Source organism: Ambystoma mexicanum, chromosome 13 (assembly GCF_040938575.1).
Source record: "Ambystoma mexicanum isolate Mex_15411 chromosome 13, UKY_AmexF1_1, whole genome shotgun sequence".
NCBI classification, from domain to species: Eukaryota; Metazoa; Chordata; class Amphibia; order Caudata; family Ambystomatidae; genus Ambystoma; species Ambystoma mexicanum.
This window is the reverse complement of record NC_090938.1, coordinates 401146092-401168897: the sequence shown is the minus strand read 5'-3', so window position 1 is coordinate 401168897 and position 22806 is coordinate 401146092. Positions and strand designations below refer to the sequence as shown.

Here is a 22806-nt window from a genome sequence, read left to right as displayed (position 1 = left end):
CGTGTGTGCAGACTCCACAGAATAGCTGATATGACAACAGCACCTAACTTGAACAAGCTGTTTACTGGTACACTGTCATTCCTGGTTCTCAGCTTAGGTTGCCACTAGTGGTTTCGATATTGAGCTGTCGCTGGATTCACTTTGCCAAGAGGCTCTCAGTTACGAACCCCCAAGTACCAGGAGGTGTTTCAGACTTCTTGTGTCTTTCCCCACAGTCTTTGAAAGTTTGGACTTTGTGCTTCAGTAGGCAATCCTTCTGGGTCCTGGTTAGTTCCTTGTTCTTTCTAGGACCTTGTACTGCATTTCCCAAGAGGCAGTGTTTCTTCCTAAATGGACTTTCTCAGTTCACTCTCGGAATGAGTGTGTTTACATCAATCCCTAAACTCAAACTACCCTTTATACATCACCACCTGCTTCTGTAGAATATATTTATGGGGCGACAATTAATGCAGAGAGTTTCGTTCCCTGCCCCAATCAAGAGTGCTAATCGTATTCTTGACTAACTTTGACTTTGATGCATATAACACCACTGTAATCACGAACCCCTTTTCAATATGTAAACCAAGAACCTGGCTAGTGGGCAGAAAGAATATATGTTTATTTTTTTAATAAATAGACAAAATCCTTTTTGACACAATGATTATCAAGATGCACGCCACGCCACTCTGTGGCACAAAGCTTTTTCTGCCTGACAATGTTTCTTGCTACAAACACGTTGAAACCACAATTTTGTTTTTTGAACAATATATCACATTATTTATAAGCCACAACCACATGTACAGTTTTCTATTTCTAGTGTCTTTTCCCCCCTATTGACATTGCAGAATTTATCGGGGGAGAGGAAACAGCACTCTATGTCAGAGTGTACTATTCTAGGGTGCAAATTTAAGCTGAATGTCGTGTTGCAAGGTGTACCCTAGTCCCCCCTGGTAACATGTACGAGAGTACACAGGTCTAATGAATACTCAGACAAATGGGTCGCTCACAAGAATACCCCTAATGTGAAGAGAATTAATGCAGCACTCTGGAACCTTACAGGACAATCTTGTTATACAGTGTGCTTTCTGCGTGGCCCAACGCAGATAACATGTAGCGCCTTTCTGTTGAACAAAAGAAATTGACATGCACAGCGCTATTTATCTCAGACATCCCTGTGCACTTTCCATTTTGAGTAATCTAACATGACATTTAATGAAATACATTCTTAAATTAGCTGTCTTGCCTTTGCTTAACAATGAATGCACTTCTCTGCACAACACAGATGTTCCGTTTACAATTAGGGCACTTTTTCTTTAATGCTGGGTCCGAGGAGTGTATGACAGTTCGGAATTTAGTCTATGAAATCGCCCATCCACTTTATGGGATTTTAGGGTTGGCCAAAGGGATGTTGGTGGTCCAAAATTACTTTACAAGACTATATAATTATTCCCACTTGGGGAGATGTTGGAGATTCCTAATTTCCCCAAGATCAATCCAGTGTCCTTTGGCTATCTGGGAATTATTTACATTATTAATGAATCAGGAAATGCCAGGTATCTACTTCTCAATGCCCACCCTATTCATTTATATATAGGGGGAGAATATTAGTTCCAATAGATTCCCACAAATGGTTTCTTCTGTTGGCAAAATGTACTTACTTTGAAACTCTCTGGGTTCTGCACAGGTACAGTAATCAGGAAGCCATCCCATTGGCAGCATAGGGCCTTGCTGTACTGCCTTCCCTATCTGGACTCGGTTATGGATGGCACTCCAGCCTCAACTCTTCTGCCTGCCTCCCCTGGTCTTGTTCCTCCTCCTGTTTTTCTCTTGAGGTTTTAGTTCTTGTTTTTTTCCTTTTCCACTATGTGTCTACTTTTAAAACCTACCAGGCACACCCCAAAATATCTAAATTAGGATGTATCGGCTCATTGGCTAAATATCCTCGGGAGGATAGCTTAGCGGCAACGTGCTCACCCTGGAAGCAAGTTCACCTGTATCCTGGGGCTGAAAATACCTAAAAAAGCCCTACATCCAAGCCTGCACTCTTGCATTAAATGCTACAATAAAGACAAGGCTTGTGGACCGACCCCTACACCGAAAACCAATGCTCCTTTATCAATGTGCTTGTTCTCCACAGTAAAGAATCCATTCCCCTTTATACAACTTCAACCAAATCACTCCCACACTGACATCCACACCAAAACCAGTACTCTTTAACACACCCTAGCAAAGCTTCCACATAACCCAGATCTGGTATTTGCCAAAAGCCTCATTGAAAAACTATTCACTCACCATTAAGTGGTGTGGGCTGAATTTAGGACTTAATGCAACCGGGGATGATGGGGGATGCAAGAATCATATTTGCAATTCATTTAAGAAATATATACTTTCAAACAAGATTTTTTTTTAATTAGCAAAATGGTATCAACGGGCCACTACAAAATGGTTTGGAGAGAAAAGGGGGTCCCTATTGATGGCCCAACAGCTCCTCGGTAATGAAGGAACCTGTACAGGTTTGATGAACAAGGAAAAGCTGAGGTGGACGTTGAAGCATCTACTCAGCCCCAAATAATACCAAACCAACAGTGATCCCACTCAGAAAGGTGACATAAGGTGCAACAGAAGTGGACTATCTCCTTTGGCTCTTTTGGTAATGTGGGCTGAGGGTAGGCTATACTCTTCACTAGGGATGTGAGCTGGCACAGTAGCAACGCGAACAACGATAGTAGAGTGATGCCAAAATAAAAGGAATGTCCAGACAAAGTTATATACAAATTGGGGATTTAAATTAGAATAAAAAATACACACAATTAACAAAAACCCTAATAAACCGAGCCCTGTCAAGGAAAACAGAGAATGCAAACGCTGGAATAAAGGTGCACCCTGGGTTTGAAGACATGGGGCAGACAGGCCAGTATTTCTGTAGCAAATGTGCACATAAGGGGTGTTGCTGGGTCTGGAAAAGATCTGGGGCTAGTCTAATGTGGGGCTGTGTGGACTCGGGGCTAGCTATCCATTTGGTTGTAACCCCTGAGATTCTATCCGGGGCTACAACCAAAAGACCCGGTGCTGTAGCCCTCATAGCCGCCCCCTAGTAACGCCTCTGGTGCACATTCAATCAAGAAGTCTTTTAAAGGGTAAAGCGTGGGGCCTTAGAAGTCACTAGCGCCCTTCCAGGCAGGCCACAGGGTCAGTGCCACTTTAAATACCTCTAGTTCTTGTTCTGGGGGGCTCAACAGCATTGAGTCAGGCTTCTAGGAGCTTTCTCAGTCGATGATTCAGCATTGGGCTGGTAAGCTGGTCAACCGGGTCCAATACATGGTATGGTCCAAGCAGCTATAACACAAAGAAGCTTGGGACAGGCAGGCGATGTCCGGGTCCATGTAGCTCGCAAGTAGTTTGAGGTGGGAATTAGGGCATAGGGCTGTTCCTTGACTTCTGTGTGGCTGGGGGGCCTGACAAGGGTCTCCTGGGGGCAAGGATAGTCAATGTTCCGCACTCCCACCCCAGGAAGGTTACAAGTGAGCCCCTGCAGGGATTGATAATTCAAATTGATAAATTCAAATTCAAATACCTCTATGCCCGTGGGCTGCAGTGCGCTTTACAAATGCAAAATAAAATAAAATAAATAAAATAAAATTAGCAGAATCTTGGTTCCAGTGAAACCAGTGCTTCCTCACTGGCCCCTAACAGCCCTACCGAAACCAGTGCTCCGACACTCACCGGTGCCAAAATACTGTCACTGCAGCACAATCAAAAGCATTGCCCCACTGGTGGGTGCTAGAACTCAGGCAAGGCCAACAAGCCTACAGCAGCGTGGTAATGGTGCGCCCTAACCATCTTCCAGGGCTTATGCAATCATTTCAGGCAGGGCTTTAAGACATTGTGGAGGGTCCTCTGAAGGCACAAGTCAGTAAGGAAACGTTATAAGAGGCAGCATTCCTCTCAACCTTTTGTATCCATGGGCAGGTCAGATGAGGCGGTGTTGTTGTGGGCGGCCATTGAATTCTATTGATGGGTATGGGGGTCTGTGAGCGTGACCTAAGTACTACACAGCTGATGATACCCTCAAGCAGTAAGTGAGTTGAGAGGTATGTTGTGGCCTACGTAACTGAAGCAGCGGCCTAATAGAAGTGCTCGAGTTTTCTATTCCAAAAGACTATCTATTAAAAAAGGGTGGTCAATATAGTATAATTAATCAGAAGTAAAAATATTCTTCTTAGCCGAAATGCTAATAAAAAACGAAATGAAATAAAAATAGGACACGATGGTTGCAAGCAGGCAACATAGCTCAGGTTGTTAACGTGCCTGATGCAGAGATATGCTTGCACCTTGGAGGTCAGATAATGGTCTAAATAGCAGAACCCATGAACAAAGGCTTAAAGCCAGGCATCGATATATAAAATCACACAGCACAGCGGAAACCACCGCGATGCTGAAATTGTGCCTTTTCTAGGCCCTCCGCAGAAGACTCTTCTGAACCGTTCCTCGCGGCGCTGGTGCACACCCGTCCCCACAGCTCCTGTACCTCCTCGCGGACCCCGTCCCCTGTCACGGTGGTCTGGCTCTCCGCCTCTCCCCGATTATTCTGAGTCTGTAATTTGGTTTGCCTGCCTCTATGGGCGCGGCCTCTTCAAGGTGCCCGCGGGTCGTGGCCATTCCACCTCCCTCTGTTGCCGTTCGCCTGTGTCGCGGCCTGCAGTCGCGGTTTGGCCCCGGGCTTCTCTGTAATTGGCGCCAGTCTTCCAAGCCCGACATGTGTGCCGGCGACTGTCAGCTGAGCTACACCTCTAGGGTTTAGATGCACCGGCCATGCGAGTCGCACGACCTTGTGGGGCTTTAGTTTCTTGCGCCGTTTTTCTGAAGTTTGGGAGGGGCGAGGAGGGCACGGCTATGAAACGAAAGCCAAAGCGACATAGAATCGTGAATTTCTGCAATGGGTTTTATCGGGCTCCTAGCTGTGAAAGTTTGAGAAGACAGTCTGGTGGGCCCTGCGTGCAAACCGGTGGGTCTTGTTTACATTTGTCGGTGCCGCGGTTTGGATGGGAATTGGGGTCGGGCCTCATTCAGCAATGTACGCTGTGGTAATTGTGACTTGTGGGCGTTAAATGGGCCCCGGCTATGACGTACTAGCTTCGCAATGGACGAGGCAGTCGAGGACACCGTCTTCTGGGCTCAGTGGAATGTCAACACGGACAACCTGTCCAAGGTGAGTGGGGACACGCCAAATGACGCAGAGACACTGGCAGCCAATGCCCGAGACGGCATGTTACCCTGGGCACGTCATCCAGACTCTAGGTATGTGTGACTGTCTGCTCCACACACCTTATTCGCCACCGTGTCGCTTAGGGCGAATGCCACGACCTCCCTTTACCTCAGTCTCAGTTTGGCTTTGTGACGATTCTCTGCGTGAGTGACCTGAGGCGCATACTCTAGCCTCCCCGCCTCTCAGTCTATTTCACGCGCCGCTAGGGATCGTGTTGTGACCAAGCTGCCTTTATTAATGAGGCTTGGAGTCGGGTGGGTGTGACGCAGGGGCACTTTCTAACGGCAGGTGGCGTTTAAACCAGACTCAAGATTACAGTTACAGGATTGGATGGGAGGGAAGACAGGCAGGCGGCTGCAGGCGGTAGACTGGGCATCTCACGCAGAGCATGCGCAGATGAAACTGCTGGAACGGCCTCTCATAGAACACTGAGCCTGCAACATTCCCATGAAGAGGACCCCACAGCATCCCCTGCCCTGCCTTCTCACTACAGGAAGGCAGACCGGATATAACAGAGTCCCCTCACTGCAGCCTGGCCGCAAATCTGACTTTGCCTGGCCTCAGATGTATGCCTTATTTGCCCACTCTGGACCTCTGTATGGCTCAAGTCTGGCCCCTGCATGCCCCTCCCTCTAGTAGTCCTGGTTCTGCCACAGACCCTTTGTGGCGAGCAAGCCTACCGTTCTGCTCCTCTAACTATAACCAGTTCATTCTTGGTGCCTCAGTTGAGTCTGGCTCCCTCAACTATCTGTGCCTCCAAAACCGGTTCTGGTTCTTCATGACTGTGACTAGCACGCTCGTACTGGTTTATAGGGCAATAGTGCAAATGCCTGAACCAAAAATGCAAAATGCTAGTGTGGGGCAGTTTGATGAGTTACTTCACTACGCTTCTAGTAGTTTTGACTATTGTTGCTGAATAAATGTTCTTTAAATTGTACAATTTGCATCACATTTCATTTTTTTTTTAAACCTTGGGTACTATTCAAATAGCCTGTCATAAAAGGAATGAATTGCCATTTGCAACGGTGGGCCACTTTTTCATTGGTGCCCGAGACAGTTATATGCCCCAGGGTGACCCGGGTAACTAGTCTCCTCTGCTCCATATGCTCCGTAACCATGGTTCTGTGTGACCCCCATTAAGTCGCCACCATTTCCTCTTTCTGGCTCTGATTTCAGGGAGCTCCTTCAGTTCACTATGAATTCCCTATTCCTTTAAACCCTGATCTGACACTGTGACCGGAGCGCTGTCAACAACTCCTTTTCTTCTCTTCCCCCTTGCAGGTAATGCCCCCCAGGAGTCCAAGGGCACAATGGTCCGGGTGCCGCAAGTGCGAGAGTTCGACAGCGGCCAGTGGGGGTGCCAGGCGGGTGAGGCGAGTGGGAACCAGTTGACCTTGTGGGTGAACACTTCAGCCACCACCCCCATCGGCAAGTGGCAAATACTTGTAAGGACCCAGTCGCCTGGTGGCAACTTCGTCATGGAACGGGACCCCAAACATGCTGTTTACATCCTCTTCAATCCCTGGTGTCAATGTAAGTATGCCATTGCTGTCTCTTTCCTTTTTACCCTCAAGTACCCCAGCATCCTTGTGAACTCCTGTGTACCTCATCACTGCGTCCTCCCCGCCCTACACCTTCAAGAAGCGTACCCTCCTCATCAACCCCAAAGTTTGTCATCACTTTTTCACACCTTTTCACATATTCATAGCACCAACACATCGTCGACTCTGGCTGTTGAATAAATTAATTACTCTTTATTTCGAAGCACATGGAGTTAATGAAAGACAAGATACGAAAGCTATACAGATTAAAAGAAATACATCATACTATAAAACATGATAGAGTAGTAAAAATACAGTAAAAGCACATCAAATTTGAGACATTACAGGCACAATCGTTCATGCAGGTACAATCAGCTGCAATATAGCTTCGAAGAACATGTACACAGCCGCGGCAACCTCTCTTGATGGCAATGACAGTGGGTCTCTAGTTGCTTCTTTTGTTGAGATACAGTTTGATGTGTCTAGTTGCTTCTTTTGTTGAGCTGCAGTTTGACTTCCTTAAAACCGGTATTACAAATCTTAACCTAGGTTTGTGGAAAAGTGGACACAGAAACAAAAGGTGAAGCAACTCATTGGATAGGACTCTGGCTATTGTGTTGCTGCTCCTATTCCGCCTTGCATGATCTATAACAATCCTTAAGTCATTTTCAATCACAGAGTATGACTGTGATATCCACTCTCTCCTTCCGACCTTACAATTTCAACAACAACCCCCTACACCATTATGAACACCCAGATCCTTCTCTCTATCCCACCATACACATTCAAGAACAAACCCCACTTCATCATTGTCCCAGAGTTACTCATTGCGGTCTCCTTCCTGCCTCACACTTCCAAGAACAGCCTATGCATCATCGTCACAACCCAAAGTGTCGTCGCTCTCTCCATTTCTTTTTACGCCTTCAAGAATAACACATCATTAAAAATCACTTCATATATCAATGTGGTTTTCTACCCACCTTTCACCTTTAAGAAATAATCGAGCACCTCACTCTGTCCCCGCCTCATTGTACACCTTCAAGAACAACCCCTACATCATTGTCAACACCCAGGCACCTCATCTCTGCCTCCAACCACCTTGCACCTTCAACAGCCCCTACATACTCATCCCCAGATTGACGTCGCTGTCTTCTTTCGTTCTTACAACTTAAGAACTTTGGCATCATCATCATCAATCCCATGATATAACATTGCTGTCTTCTGCAAAAGCAACCCCACATTATTCTGAATCCAGCATCTGATTTCTGTTTCCTTCTCACCTTACACCTTCAAGAAACTACCCGTACACCAATGTCAATCTCAGCGTAACTCCTCGCTATTTCATTCCCAGTTGAAACCCTTCAACTTCATCGCTACATCATCGTCAACACCTGAGTGTCTTGTTGCTGTATCCCTGCCTAATGTCCCCTTAAACTTCCAATTATACCCCCTACCTTCTTTTCTGCCTCTGGTCTCCGTCTGCCTAACTCATCCCACTCTCCTTTTCTAACCCCTCTCTACGCCTCAGAAGGCAGTACCTTTTGCTTCAGCAGCAGTCCCTGCCAGCAGGTTTCAATGTCATAGCCATAGGTTCCTCCTCTTTTAGGGGCTAAGTTACTTACCCCACTCCCAGCCCTAGCCAACAGGTGTTATAGCAGGACACCTTCTCAAGAGAATCTGTGTTACTTCACCAGCACTTCCAGTCTCCTTTAGTAGAAGTAGCTGTAGTAATTCTGGGAGGCGTGGTGGAATTATTGGCAGCCATAAGCCATTGCCTTAGAGAATATGCTATGGCATGCATAGGATAGTGAACACTTTGCTATTTTGGATGCCCAATCTCAACTTGCTACAGCCATGTCTTACAGCAGCACACAAGCTAGACTGATAATCAGTCTTAGGAGATCATGTCCTACATATGCGTAATTTGGCGGCCAGGAGCTGTTACATGCTGACATAAACGTAGGCGGCTCCCTGCTGACACATTTTGGTCATTTGCACTGCAAAGTGCATACGTGCAAAGCAAAAGGTGGCATACACGTGTGCCAGGCAGCATTTACTTTTAATTCTGACCACTGCTTCCCATGCAAGCATGGCAATCGGCGCTCACAATACAATTAAACAGCATTTTATTTTTTCATTGTGAACACTGCCTATCATGCGTGCAAGTAAGCAGTGTTCACAATTGCAAATGAACCCTGTGCGACATGCGAGCATGTCTGGCAGTGTTTAATTGTAATTGTAAACACTGCCTGCCGCATTTCCAATGGATCACTATGGGGTCCACCAGCTTTATGCTGGTGCATAAAGCTGCCGGGCCACATAGGAATCCAGCATTGGCATGGCAGAGATGAAGAGAGACGGCGGAAATACAAGTTGCGTTCTGCCCATCATTTCCACCATGCACATGCATGAAAAAGTGGCGTTGCGTGATTGGACGGCAAAAGCCTACCTCAAGGCTTTTACGCCTTTCAATCACGCTTTGCCACTTGCGAAAATTGAGCTCCTTATTGTGGCATTGAAATGTGACAGTCTTGAGGTCTGTCTTTTCTTTCCATGATAACATGAAAAAAGAAGCCCACAACATATTCCTCACTGTGTTGCGCACTGATGGCAATCCTTGACTATGGTCAAGTCCCTCAGCAGATGTTGTCGATTTATGAAATGGGGCGGTTTTTGGCATCAGATGGCAGTCCTTAGCAATGGCGCAAGTGCATTTGAAATAATTTATTGGCAATGCGGCATTTCCCAGTCAATGGCATTGATAACACACACTGTTGCCCAAATGAGATTTCCAGTGGTAACGTTTATGACACAGAAAGTTTACTTTTGTAAATCCTGGAGCATTTAATTTCAAATGACTTTCAAAACTGCTTGGTAAAGGTCTTCCTGCTATTGAAACATGTAACATTGTCTCCCAACACAACCCTAATGGAACGTTTCGAGCTACCATTCTTCATCTGGTATTGTGTCAAATAATATTTTCATTTAAGATGTCTGCAGTCAAACACAACATTACATAAAACACACAAAAATGTAAACCTGGTAAAACGTACATTATATGATGAGTCATTTATAACACGCCTGTATACAAGTGTTTCTAGGCGCAACAAGACAAGGTAGGGAAGACAGAGGGAGGACAAAACAAACGATCTTACTGGACCTTGTGTCATTCAGATCGTGCCAGTGCAGGGGGGAGAGGGAGAGAAGTGCCGAGGGGAGGGAAGTGTAATTAGGACAGTATTACTCTACGTAAGTGCAGCCACGGCAGCGAGGCTTTGGGTAAGTGCGAGGAGGCAGGGGACTGTAGGGTTACAGATAAAGCCCCAAGTGCGCGGTAGGCTCAGAGGCAGTTCAGGGGCTACTGGTAGTGGAGGTACCTGGTGCCCATTGAGATTTTGAGGGTAGCCAGGCAATTAGTCAGCACAGCAGTCAGGTAGGGTAGAAGGGAAGAAAGAGAGAGAGAAAGCGGAAGGAAAAAGGTAGGTCTTGAGCTGCTTACAGAACCTCAGGTGTTCCAGGTCAAGATTGAGAGGGGCAGGGAGGCCATTCCAGAGGGAGGCACCTGCAGTGAAGGGAGATCTGCCACCCACACTCTGCCTGGAGAAGTTTCTGACCCTCAGAGAGTGTTGGAGGTGGCTGAGTGAAAGGCTCAAGAAGGAAGGTGTTTAGGAAGAGAGAGTTGGATGTAGTGTGGGGCCCGGCTCCAGAAAGCCTTGTGGACGATGCAGAGGGTCTTGAACTTGATCCTTGCAGTCACCGGGAGCAAATGGAGAGATTTCAGGGATGGAGAGATATGATCCCTAGGCTTGAGGCCAAGGACAAGTCTCGCAGTCCTGTTCTGGATTAGTTGCAGAAGGGGCGGAGAGTAAAGGAAGGCAGATTGAGATGATGACGGTCACATCTCTGAATAAATCATACAAAATCATAAACTAACTCACTGTTAAAAAGGTTGCCTAATATACGTACGAAGAACATCATTTATATTCTGCCTTCAAGAAAAACTGTACCACTTCAAGGCAAGACATAATATTATATTTCAGAACCATAGGTCTAAGGCTCATTCTTCCCGTTGTGCCCACAGGTATGGCGTGAGGTAGATCCTCCATACCTTCAATATGGTAATTGCAATACCCATCATCATTGGCGTTTTCCCAACTTTATGTAGTCAGACAGAGGGCTGTGACTAGTTTCCTAAGAAGATTTCATATTGCTTAGAACTTATTCGCTTTCAAAGGGATTTTTGACCTTCACATATACAGAAAGCAACCCTATTTTTACCACACTTTCCCAATTTCCCAGCTGCCATTCTTCATCGGCTCTGGATCCCATTCTCCTGGTTTCCTCCATCTCTAGGGGGGAAGCGGTGTAAGCCCCATAGTTGCATTAATCCTCCCAAGCTTTTATACCACTTGAAAAACCCTTGCAGCTATTCCCTAGGGAATGGTTGTCCAACTCCATGCCTGGAAACCTGACAGGTGTCTAGGAAATCCTTCATTAATATTAATGAGAAAAAATCTGCATACATTTAGAACACTTGTATGCAAATTTATCTCGCCTAGTGCCTCAGCCATAATATTAGCAATATTCTGATTAACTGAACCACCCAGCAGCTATTTAGGAGCACAGTCAAGAATCTTCCTCTTTTCTTGTATTACAATCAGCCGGGTCCCCATTTTTAAGTGTAGACCATAGACTGGCGTTCCCTTTGGATCCCCTAAACCAAAACCCACAAATGTGTACTGCATTATTTCAAGTTCCTTCATTCATATGTGTCCCTAGATTTCAGCACCATGTAACATGGCTGTGGCCCTTCAATTGTATAGATCCAATACATTCCACAGGGATCTGGGCACCCTTTTTAATGAAGACTCGCTTTAAACCACCAATCTGTCGTAAGATCTTCACTAGCCTAGCCTCATGCACTAACCACGCCCCATTTCTAGGCAAGGTAATGCCTAAATAATTAAATAATTACACTGGTCAGCCGAATTTACTTTTTATTTAAGCGCCACCTGAAAGAATGAATTCTTTTCCTCAAAGGGCACCACCTTAACTTTAGCCAAATGTAACTCTGGATAATGCAGTCTGAATAATCTCCAGCAGAGATCAGACACGAGTTCAGCAAATCTAGCAATGCATTGTCATCACCATACATTAAAGATTGGCAGCTGTAGCCACGCACCCTCGCAGGAGCAGCAAAGACTCTATTCAGTGCATCATCCACATATACAATGAAAGCAGAGGAGCCAGTGAGCACCCTTGTCTAACTTCCTCATCAGCTCTGAAAGCCACAGTTAATTCTCTTCCACATCAGAGAGTGGCCAGCGAATGGCTGTGTGAAATTTCTCTGAGCCCCAGCAGACCTCCAGATATGCCCACTTTACTTCATTTCACCCCCAGCATCTGGCTATCAATGGAGTCAAATGCCTGGCTCATATCTAAAAATGGAGCACACATATTTACAACCTGGATGCAGAGGTATTTCTCAAATATACAAGTCTAGACTAAAAATGGTCACTTGTCGAAATCTCAGCTCGAGAGCCAAATGATCTCATTGCCATCCGCCCAAACCTGCACTCTCAGTCCAAGCTTTTTCGTAAAATGTTTTTTTCTGAGGATACCCAACAGTGAAATGGGATGATAGCGGTAAGGGTCACACGATCCTATTTTTTAACAACAAAATACTTTTTTACCAAGAGTCAGGAAAAGTCATTGAGATATAAATTGCATTAAAACATGTTTAAGAACTGGAATCCCCCAGTCCAGATCACAAGTAAAGATGTCTTTTAATTCATCAGGGCCGAGTGCATCACCTAAATGGATTGCCGGAGGTTGCTTTTTACTCGGCTATAAGGCCCTCTATTGTAGGCCCATCTAACATCGGAGCACCGGCCTAGGTTTGTCTCTGAAATACACTGAGTTTTCAGCCACCGTTCACCAAAAGGACTGACGGTCATGTGACGTTCTGAGAATGGGTCACAACTTTCTTGTAACCATCAGCTATTCTGATGACGCAACATAGACAGCAGTTTCTACTGGCCATCAAGCTCGAGGTGACAGCATGTACACCAAGGGCCAGCATCCATTGGCGGCGTGAAAGTTAAGACCATCTTCAGGACACCCAAGCACCCGATGAAGAGCGCTAGGCCGAAACGCTGTGTTAGGGTTCCTGTGGCAGCACATTTTTCTATTGAAAATAGCAAGCAGATGTTTGTTAAGTCATTTTGAAAATGATTTGAAACAAAAGGCTTAAAGATAAAAAAGTGAAGCCCGTGTGTCATAAACTTTGCCGGGACAGTAACCATTTATGTTATTGGTGCTATGGATCCTGACTTGTCAGGAAACAATTCCAGGCAGCAGCAATAAAAAAGAGTGCATGGCTCTGGTAATTCAAACTCCAGTGGGACACGTTTTCTGCCATTTGATGACAATCTTCAACAGAATGTCCTTCCACCATCAGCCATGTTGGCAGCCTCCCCGGTCCCTCTAGCAACTACCAGGGAGACAGTATAGATGGCCAAAGAATTTAATTACAGAATACTAAAAAACTGTTGACTTTGCCAGTGCTTGTATGATAAAGAAGGCCATGTGTATAGTTCTGGAACATGGGCATGAAGTGCTGCAGAGCTCCTGACTTCTCACCTCCGCTCTCCTGTATCCCTGCAGTGGATTCTGTCTACATGAGCGATGAGTCTTGGAAGAGGGAATACATCCTAAACGAGATTGGACGCCTGTACTACGGGACCGAGCATCAGATAGGGGAGCGATCTTGGAACTTTGGGCAGGTAAGAGGTCCGGTAAGGGGTTCCTAGGATATGGTTTAGTAATGGCGAGCAATGATGGTACTACTAACACTTCTCCCACTCTCTCCTCAGTTCAATAGAGGAATCCTCGACGCCTGCTTGTACCTGCTGGACCGCGGCGGCATGCCCTACCCAGGACGAGCAGACCCTGTCAGTGTCTGCCGGGTGATATCGGCATTGGTAAGAACTGGAAAACACACCTTCCTTTTGTGGCTGAATTCAAGTTGGTATATTCCATATAGTGCTCTGTAACCAGGTTTGGAATGTTAAGCACTTTGTCAAACATATTTGCTTTCCACTCCCTTTTTGACTCCTAATCTGTCTCCTGTTTCCTTCCTGCAAAACGCCTCTCGCCCAATCCTTATCTGACTAGTGAGTGTCATTTTTTAAAACTCTTTAGTGAAGTGCCTGCATTTTGCATGTGTGTTGTGGGGGTTTCTTATGCACGTCCTTTTAAGGGTGCCTGTATTTTGCCTGTTTATTGTGAGTTTTTTTCACTTCTTTCATAGATTGCTTGTTTTGCACACCTGTTGGGAGAACATTTTCTCACCTCTTTCATAAGTCCCTATGTTTTTCATTGCTCTTTGGAGGAGGGGGGGTTCTCACATTGTTTTGTCCGGGGGCTGCGTTTTGTGATCTTTTGTGGAGGGATATGTTTGTCACATCTTTGGGAGCATCTTGTGTTTTGCATGTGACATGTAGGGCCTTGGGAATTTGCATTCATTTTTTATTTTTGTTGGAGTTTTTAAAAATGTATAACGTGCAGATCCTGACAGAAAAAAAAAACTGCATGTGGGTGTTAACAAATAGAACAAGACTGAAGAGAAAAAAGGTTAGCAAAATAAATAAGTCTCTGGGGCTTTCCGAAAAGAAAGACAATGGTCTATACAAAGGATGGCCATGGTAAGTTTATTCCGCTGCCGTGCAGTAATTACAGAGAATATATAATCACCCCTCTTTTTTTTATCTGGATTTAGGCATACTCCCGATGGCATTGTTCTGATTGTAGGGATTGTGGTACTCTATATGGTACAATCTCTAGCTGTAGAAACCTGGGGGCCAGGCCATGTAAACACTTGAATACACGGCAAAGGATCCTGAAAGATATTCTACAACTCACCTGAAGCCAGTAGGTGACTGTCTGAAAAAGGCGACCAGCTCCCAATTGGCAAAGCCAAAAATAAGGCACATGGAAGTATTTTATGCTCACTGCAAACGTTGAAGTTGGCCTTTGGTGATATCAATGTGGCGAGAATTTACACAGTCTAGTTTTGAGTTTGTTATCCAGCTACCTTGATTGCCAAGGATGAAGATAAATGGTAAGAAGTAAGGGGGTAGGGTTGAGCCCTGAGGGACTCCATAGCTTATGTTCACTAATGATGCTAAGAAACGGCCCAATCTCACCCTCTGGAATTGGCTTGTTAAGAAAGACTGAACCCATCTGGAAGCTCTATCTGAGATCTCACCTATGGTAATTAATCGAGCTAGACGACATTGGTGATCCACAATAACAAACACTGACTGAGAGATTGAGCACCTCCAACAGCGTGAAACATCCTGCGTCAGTGCCCGACACAACAATATCCCAAACAGACACAAGTGCAGTTTCTGTTCCTTGGCTGGGCCGAACACTTGATTTAAAAAGATTGAGGATACCATTGTTTGCAACAAACTGTTGAAGATGGAAGGGAACAACCTGCTCCAAAATATGTGCGATGCCTAGAAGCCCAGTGATAGGGCAATAATTTTTAATTCCCCAGGATCAAGAGATGGCTTCTTAATAAGCAATACAAACAATGTCTTGTTCTAAGTATCAGGAACAAGTGATTCAGCAAGGGATTGATGAATAAAATCAGCAATAAAGAGAACTATAGATTCAGCACCATGATTAGTAGCTCCCGCTGAATGAGCACCCTCCTGTCGGCATGTGGGGCGAATGATTTTAATAAAGGCAGAATGGCACATCCAGAGACTAGTTAAAATTAAAAGGTGCAAAAGTGAACGATTGAACTACCATCCCAGGGAGTTACGTGTTATTCTTTTTCTGCTGGATATAATTTTGAATAGCACTGATTTTTTAAGTGAAAAATAATTCAAAGCTTCAGTGTTCCCTTGAAGCAGTTGGGATCGACTGCACACAATAAGGTTTAAGAAATGTATGAACAATTTAAAACAATTATCTGGAGTGGTTATCTGCGTGACTCGTTTTTTTTCTGGAGAAAACCCTAGTTTGCCTCAGGGGGAGCCTTTTGTACAAATTCAAGGTTTATTTTCACATTAAAGGGTTTAGAAAGTATTGCGGTTTTTGCAATACTTTTCTTTTCTGCATATACAGTGCGACCATGTTGTAAAAAAAAAACATGTGGCAAAATAAATAAGGTTTTAGGTTTTATTAAGGTAAAACATACAGTTAGAGGGAACGATGCTTGAAGTCTAGGGGTAGTCCCTCTACTCTTGCCCTCAACCTTGAACGGGGTTCCCATCTCACAAGCCAAGACTCCCTAATGCCAAAATGTATAATGTAGGATCAATTCACTAAAAACAGGGTAACCCTGTTGTCTAAGCTAGCCGTGTCCTTGGAAGGCCTAAAGGTCGTAACATGATGACTTTCTCGCGCTCCTGGAATTTCTAGGTAACCTAAGCAGGAATGGCATGAGCATCTTGACATACAACTTCTCTCCTTCTTGGAATGCAGATGTGGGTTCTTCCTTCCGGAAATTATTTGGCTCCTTCTCTGTCTGCCGATACCCGCCGCAGCACGACAGCATAGCAGGTACTATTATTTTCATCTGTTCTACCTGCCATCTGGCATGTGGCTCCTGCAGGGGTCGGCACTTGCTCTTCTCTGCAGCATCAATGCCATCGTAATAGACCAGAGGCACAGTTTGTCGCATGCTGGGATCTGTAGTCTCCACTTTTGGTTCTGGATTCCACGTGAGCCTACCTTTCCCAGGGTCTGGCTGCTCACCTTCTCATGTAATTCCTGTAACGGAAAGAGAAGCATGGCAAGACGGACAGGATGGTAGGCTTCACGTTAGAGAAAGGGGTACCAAGGTACATGCACGGCTCCATGTATACCAGGGAGCGGTGTTCCTCTCAACTCCCCACACCACCTCTGAGGGCAGGTCTGGCTCTGGCGTTGCCCGTCGACTACCTCAGGTTGAGAGAGGTCCCTCAGTCCCCAAGACAGAGCCAAATCCAACACACTGTCACAGCCATAGTCGCTTGTTTAAGCTTGGATCTGAACAAAGGAGAATGTACTTCCTGATTGTCTTAACTTGAAGAGGGGCCGCAGAATGACATAGCCCATGACATGTCATGTGAGACGAATCAAAAAACAAACAACAGGGAACTCCGATTTCAGGTAAATGTATCCCCCAAACGGAATCCAAGAGTTGCGAAGAAAGAAGCTATGTTTTGTTTCTGCTCCAGGTAAGTGGTACCGCTGATGATGATCTATCAGAAGGAGGTAAGTTATAGATTCTATAAAGCCAAATAAAGTGGCCAGTCCATGAGAAAGAGATGCTATTGTCTAGGCTGGCACGAAGGACTCTAAAAAGCACTTGTTAGGACTTTTACATGTGAAGGCCCTTCAGTCAATGAAAAGTGGTAGTAGTAGATGTTTAAAGTTTAATGCTTGATCAGTCAAAAAGTGACCCAAACCTTCTAGAAAAGTCTTAGAAGAGATAGGCGTATTTTCACCACTAATACATACAGGTGCGTCAGTAAATGTGATGACATTGGCACAGTTTAGGAAATGACAGCCTGTTCCACGATTGGTGACACCAAAAATCTGAATATACATGTATGGCGGTAAGCAAACAATACCATTTGAAGGAGCCTTCCACACACAAGTGGTACATGACCGGGGATCCACTCTGGCAATGTTCTATGTCATTCCGGATGCCAAAGACACGCTACTCGGCTGCCATACCGCTGAGTTGCTGAGGCTGGTATATTTGCCTACAACCTGTACCAAATGGATGTTGAAAAACTGCACGAAAAATACCAAGACATATTTCAGGGCATTGCATATCGAGCAGATCAAGAAGTGAAACTGTGTATTGACCAAACCGCCCCACCGGACGCTCTGCGGCATCACAGAATACTGTTTCCTTTGAGAACGAAGATCGGGGAAAAAGTGGTAGGTTCTACACCTTAGGTGTCTCCTATTGTCATCGCTCCAAGGTCTAAACAACCGGGTGAGGTGTGCATGTTTGTTGACAAGAGGACCCCAAACAGGGTCATCAAAAGAAAGAGAAACCCAATGCCAACACTAGATGATATTGGCGGATTTACAAGGGGCTGCAATATTTTCGACCATAGACCTCTGTTCGGGTACCACCATGCTGGCCACACGCAAATGGGGATGTGGAGCTATTCATGCACATGTTGAACAAGATGTTTTGTATAAAGCTTGAACAAGGAACGTCCTCAGAAAAGGTGCTAGTGGCATTCTTGTCAGTATATCGGACCATCCCACACACTACAACAGATGTGGCCCTCTGCTGGTGCTTTTTTTTCATCAAAAAGTCGGTTTGTCAGTGTCAGAGCACGAGCCAAGATCCATTACAAGCATCAATCTGAGCAGGTTGATAGAAGATCAAATTGCGAGAAATGAGAAAGAATCAGCATGCCGACGACTAGCGTCATCGACCATCCAAATGGGGGACATGCCACTCATCCGAAACCGTAAACCAATGCACAAGTTGTGTCCTTATAAATCTACCCGCTTTAAGATCATGCACTGAAAAGTCTCCATGGTAACCACCTGGAGATCAGTAGAATATGTAACAAGGGAAGAAGAAGAGGAGAAAGGCAGCGAGCGAATAAATCATGGTGAAGATCTGGATTAGGAGATCGATACCATGCAAGGACATAATAGTGAATGGAGAAGACAGAAGGGTTTCAGAAGGAGGATGCACAGGTGATGTCAGCCATAGCAACTAGGTATCCCAAAAGAAGGAACAGGCGAGTCCCAGCAAGATTAGAAGATTACCTGGTAGACCCACAAGGCTAATGAGAAGGCCCGGAGGGTCGCCAAAACCCAGTATTTTATGGCAAAGTCAGTAAATGCAGATACCTTTTGTTAAGGGTTTATTTGTTATGCAGTTGGCATGGGTGCCAGTGGAGGTAGCTACACTAGGTAAATAAAAGGAAAAACCCACCCGGCCGGAGGGCCGATCTGGATTCCCAGCACCGTGTATGCGTGGTTCTTGACTGTCGATGAGGCCACCCCTCACCCTTACCCAGCTCGAGTGACCATATCACATCAACCAAAAGGCTCCATCAAAAATAGGGGCTGTTGGTCGGCATTGTGCCCTAAGATCCCGTCAGAATCCAGCACAGCACACAGCGCTGCAAGCTCGCTGCAAAACCTAGCACTGCATATTCACTTGTGGAACCTCTGTGCAATTCCGGCTCAGCCCACACAGTGCTAGAACGGTTCAGACAATTCCAGCACCACACATGTCTTTTTAAAACTCCTGGCAAAATCTGTTACTCCACACCCTGAGCGCACGGCCTCCTTGCGAAAACAACAAGCATTACAGCATGTGCACGAAGTTCTACCTGCAGTGTAGCTCTGCATGCTTTGTACAGAACCCCCCTTCAAAATACAGCAGCACATGCCCCATGAAAGATGCTTCTAGCAAAATCTATCAAAGGCAATAGAGACCACCCCTTGCACCTTAGTTAAGTATGAAATTTACTGGTTTCACGATTCCTCCATCCATGCCCACAGCACAATACTTTTACTCTTCTCTCCTCATAATCATTCATTCATCAGTCCTCATTCATTTACCCACCCCTTCTGTGCTTTCCCCTTGACATATCCCCCAGCTGCCCCAGCGTGTCTTTGCACAAGTCATACAATGTTTTTGAGATGTAACACTCACATCTAGTGGCGCATTCGTTGTTTGTTTCCAAAATGCCTCTGCTTTGCACATCTCTGGCAAGTTGCCAGATATTTAGAAAACCTACAAAGTTATTTTTTCAGATCCTCGGTTTTCATGCAGTGTTTGTCATGCATTCCTGCCCGGGGTTCGGCTGCAGGGAGCAGCCATCTTGCGTCCCAGGCACGTCAGGAATCTTCCAGGCTATTTTCTTTTCTTCTCAACCGTTTGCTGACACCTGGTAACCCACCCCAAAGGACTCACCAGGAAGGACAACACTTCCCCTTTTGCGGCTTTTGCACTTCCTAGAACAGTTGCAAAAGCATGTTGATAGTGTTTAACTAACCTCTTGTTATCAAGGCGTGCCAAGATACGGGCAGTTCAAAGTGTGAACCGAAGAGCTGCCCACAGTGCACCTGTCAAGAAGAGGCAAACCCACGCCTCTCTTTGTCTCGCTCAAAAAATGCTTCTGTATCTATTGCCCTTGGGATTGGCCTCCGGCTGAAATATTTTAGGGAACTATAAAAAAAAAAATAGGTGCAACTTAAAGGGACCCCGCATGTTTAGAAGAGCAGTGTATCCTGCCCTTTCTGAAACTTTTAATGTGCAAATGACACTCTAAGAATCTTTAAACACTAGTTATCCAAGTGACATTCATCTTGTGATCATTCCTTCTAATTGAAATGAAACCGCAAGATGCCCCCCACCCTACAAGAACGGCACCAGATTCTAAGTGAAAACCTGGGGAAGAAACGAACGTTAAACGTCCATTCCATGCCTATGTTTTAGCCACCATGGTACTTTTAAATTTAGATCTCGGGAAACTTTTAGCAGCCCAAACGGGTCTGTAGTTGCTGAATTGTTAATCTTTGTGGAGTTCTGTAATGCAGGGGGCTGGGAATGATATGATAGGTTATTTGTAACACGCTTAATACCCAGAGGTTTCTAAGCGCAGGCCCGGGGATCGAACCTGTGGTGCCCCGTGTCATCTTGCTTCCAATGCGAGCACGTTGCCCCTGAGCTATCCTCCCAAGACAATAGCCTGAATAGAGGCAGACAACAGGCCCACATTTCTAGCCAAATGGCGCAGGGTCACAAACTGGGCCAGTAACAGACTTTGGGCCTCATTATGAGTTTGGTGGTAATACGGGGATCGATCTTCCAAATTATTGCCAAACTCGATTATTGCTACCACCACTTGATCCTGTGGAGTTATAATGGGATTACAATTTTTGGTAGGGTGGTGTAATTCCATATTTTTGGAGTCCATGAGACTGTATGGGCATTGTTGGCAGATTTGCCGTCGGCAGAATTGCCACACTGTAAATACACTGATTTTTGGTGGAAAAGTGGAAGATTTACCTTCAGGAACAAGCTGGAGGTGAATCTGCTACTTTTCTTCAACAAATCTGTGGATTTACTATGCAGAAGTTCCGCTGGTAGTAAATCGGCCAAAACCTATGATTTGGCAGTGCGGAAAAAATGACAGTAATTACGTTACTGCGAAAAAAGTGTCAGTAATGGAATTAACGCCACTTTTTTCGTGCACTGCCAAACTTGTAATGAGGCCTTTAACTCCTTCTTTAAGGACAGAATTCTGGTACAATGCAGCTGGAATCTGGCATTTACACCACTATTATTATTATTGTGTTATTTTTTGAGCGCGGACCTGGCTTCGAGAAGCAAAAGAGCGCTTTACAGAGGTGTGCACTGATACAGATACGCATCGGAACGCTTTACAGAGGTATACAACAGTACAGATGCATAACAGAGTGCTTTTCAGAGGTAACAGCAGAACAGATATACAGTTGGGGGGTGGCATACAGAGGGGCACAAAGGAGGGGTACTTCTGTACTGGGTGGTGGGGAGGGGAGGGCGGGCGACGTCTTGCGAGTCAGGTGGCGCCATAGACGATGTGATGGCCTAGGTGTTGAGGCGGAGAGATTCCTTAAAGAGGTGGGTCTTGAGTTCTTTTCTGAATTGTAGGAGCGCAGGGATGAGTCTAGTGCTGACGGGGAGGAGGTTCCATGGTCTTGGGACATAGGCAGAAAAGGCTTGTTTTCGGCCCTTTCATTTTTGCAGCAGCAGATTTCAAGTCTGCACATGTCCTGGCTTCTAATGGTGAGCTGCCCGCCTGATCAGAAACCCCAGAAATTGAACGATTTGGGTGGGTTTCCATTCTAACTCTTGACAATTGGTCAAGATTTCTAAATCCATAATGATCGCACTACAGTGTTGGCGTGAGTCTGGACCATTCCAAGGGCCTCTGCCTTAATCAGAGTACATCAGCAATATGATGCCTTTTTCCCCTCAAAAAACGACTATCATGAGTTTTATACAGCACCAATGGGGCCTGAGAGCCAGCCCAAGAGCAGCAGCCAAACTGAAAAATCTTTTGATGCTCTGAGAAGCAAAGAAGGTGTCTGAACAGAGAATGTGGAATGGTGTGATAAGCATCCCTACGATCCAGTAGAACTAACCAGTGGCCTTGCCTCAATACGGCTCTCAACAATGCTATTGTCTCCATCTTGAAATGGTGGAATATGGGAAATTGGCTGCACATTTTCAGACTGAAGACAGGTCAGTGACCCGAGTCCTTCTTTTGTACTGGAAACATCTGATGAAATTGTTGGGAGCACTTGTAACTAATTAACCGCCTCTTGCCCGGGCTGAAATATCGCTTGAGGTACCAATTGCACTTGAAGCTCTGGAAAGCGGGAAGCTTAAGGGACCCTATTCTGTATTGGATTGCCAAATGCTATAGCATATATATGAACCATGTTTAATGCACATTGATCGCTGGAAACGTGTAACGATCGCCTCTCCTGTGTCTTCATCCCCTCTGACCCTGCCCCCTCTGTGTGAAGAATGGCTTTAATCTAGCATATGTGTAGGGAGTTTGTGTTCTCAGTCTTTGGGGGCCACTATTCCCACATCTACATGTATATTAGGCTTGGCTGGTAGAACAGACCCTATGTTGGCTGGCCCTGGTTAAAATCCTGCAGTTGAAACAATTTTCTTAAGGATGTTTGTGCTTTATCAAGGGCAGTGAAGGTTGACACAAACTTGTCGCTCTCATTTACCGCCCCCATATACAAACAACAGTTCTTTTGAATTGATTGGTGGGCGTAAGTCTGCCAAACAGATCAGTGTTGGGTTCACTTTCCTAAAAATACAATTTCTACTTCTTTAAATCAATGAGGCATTAGTGGCTAGCACAAAACAATGTTTCCTTAGTGCACAACCGCTAATTACTTCTGGGTTTAAAGGTTGCTTTCTCTTCCTCCCCCACATTGGAGTATTTGAAGCAATGGTCCGATGGT

At 45.4% G+C, this 22806-nt stretch overlaps 1 protein-coding gene across 2 annotated transcripts in view; it reads left to right on the top strand.

The window, feature by feature from the left end:
• TGM1 (transglutaminase 1) overlaps positions 1–22806 on the top strand; it is a 140858-nt gene that overhangs the window by 91842 nt on the left and 26210 nt on the right. For both annotated transcript variants that reach the window (XM_069633984.1, XM_069633983.1), the window contains exons 4-6: positions 6527–6778; positions 13453–13571; positions 13662–13769. In XM_069633984.1, coding sequence (XP_069490085.1) covers positions 6527–6778; positions 13453–13571; positions 13662–13769 — 479 coding nt within the window. The remainder of the gene's footprint in view (positions 1–6526; positions 6779–13452; positions 13572–13661; positions 13770–22806) is intronic.